Source organism: Galeopterus variegatus, unplaced genomic scaffold (assembly GCF_000696425.1).
Source record: "Galeopterus variegatus unplaced genomic scaffold, G_variegatus-3.0.2 Scaffold937, whole genome shotgun sequence".
Classification (NCBI taxonomy): Eukaryota; Metazoa; Chordata; class Mammalia; order Dermoptera; family Cynocephalidae; genus Galeopterus; species Galeopterus variegatus.
Window position 1 is genome coordinate 194186 of NW_007727048.1, and position 1681 is coordinate 195866.

The following is a 1681-nucleotide window of genomic DNA, read 5'->3' on the forward strand; positions in this document are numbered from 1 at the left end:
GTTGCGATCCGTTGCCGGACACGAAAAAAGACAAAAAGGAAAAAAATATATATATATATAAACATTCCATGACAAATTCATGATTTTTTTTATAGATCCCAAACAGGAAATTATGAAAGTGGGTAGTAATCAATAATAAACACCTCACTTAAGGCTTAAGAAATGCTTAAAGGTACATTAATTATCACTTTCATTTAATTACATGAAACCAAGAAGTCTTTACTGGAGGAAACAACTACTTACTGAAAGTTTTCATTTTAGGAAGCAACTTAAGAGTCTAACTGTGACTGCTGGGGAGTATAACCTCTTTCAAAAGAATAAGCAAGAAAAGAACATTCCTGTCTTTTTCATCCTAAGTACAACAGCCTTGGATATGAGTTCTGATATTTCACCGCTGTATCTAAAACACAAAGTCAAGTTTGGTAAGTAGGCGGAGTTAGAATATCAAAAATGCAATGGGGAGAACTGTTTATTAATTTTATGCAAGTTAACTTCAATTTCTGTTTGCATGTCTGGTAATAAAATAGCTAACTTTGTTCCTTTCTAAAATAATTTTATTCAGTCTATAAAAAAATAAGTGCAGTACAAGCTGTGAGTACTAGCCACAAGTTATGTATGCTTAACTTACCAATGAGCATTTTAAGTACCGTTGTGTCTTGGCTGGGCTATATTCTAGATCATATACCTATATTCAGCTCTAACAAAGGACTTTGGGGCCTTTGAAAATGTTTGAGACTTTTCCTTTCTGTCATTGCTGTGGACTAGATGTACATTCTATATGCATTCTCTCAGAACAGGTAATCTAAACATTCTAGATACAACACTAAAAATTTTTTTAAATGCAAGAAAAGGAAGTGTTCAGTGGCAAAAAACAACAAAAGAGCACAAATCCAAAGGACTTCGCCAGCTGCTGAAGCAGGCAACTGCTCTTTAGGCATCTGATTGATCTTTAAGGTCCTAGAGATTTACGTGGCCATGCAAGGAGCTGCAGATAACCTGGGACTTTCTGAAAAGTGATGCTTTGCAAGATTGGGAATAAAGGATGGGGGGTGGGGGGGCAGGAAATACGCCACACAAAGTGAGGGAATAAGGAAATGTACCTGTTTGAATGTTGGCTCTGGATTGAGGGTTCTCAGAAGAATTTTTTATTATGAACCAATCCTCATTCAGGTTTAATTGATATTACCTGTGTGGCCCCCAAACTCCAAGATTTTAGTCTAAAGTGGTTCCAGGTGAGTAATTAGAGCTTCTGGCAGAAGCAGAAGTACATTGTCTCTGAAGAAGAAATGAATTTTCTTTTGAACTTTTGAATACATTGAACCCAGCTCCAACGTATTCACACACAAGTAAACAGGCAGAGAAACTTGCCACAGACAGAGTCAGAAGCATTAACAATTAGAGATTACAGATGTCAAAATAATATACAGAATAGAAAAAAAAGCATTTTTTACTTAAGTTTAAATAAGTAAAAGCATATGAGAAAAAAACTAAAGAACAGAATACTATTAGATGGAGGGGAAGACTTGTAGAGGACAATAAAACATGAAAATATACAAATGTGATTGGAATTGGAAATTCAATAGAAGAGTTATCTACTAGATTAAATTAGATACAGGGAAATCTAAAATAATTGCCCAAAAGAGACAAAGAGGGTAAGAGACTTAGAGAAGATAGATCGAAA

At 34.9% G+C, this 1681-nt stretch overlaps 1 protein-coding gene across 1 annotated transcript in view; it reads left to right on the forward strand.

Annotated features, from left to right (window-relative positions):
* Positions 1-1681, forward strand: part of OVCH1 (ovochymase 1) — a 52253-nt gene that overhangs the window by 2745 nt on the left and 47827 nt on the right. The window contains 1 exon segment of the mRNA XM_008573590.1: positions 262-422. Coding sequence (XP_008571812.1) covers positions 262-422 — 161 coding nt within the window.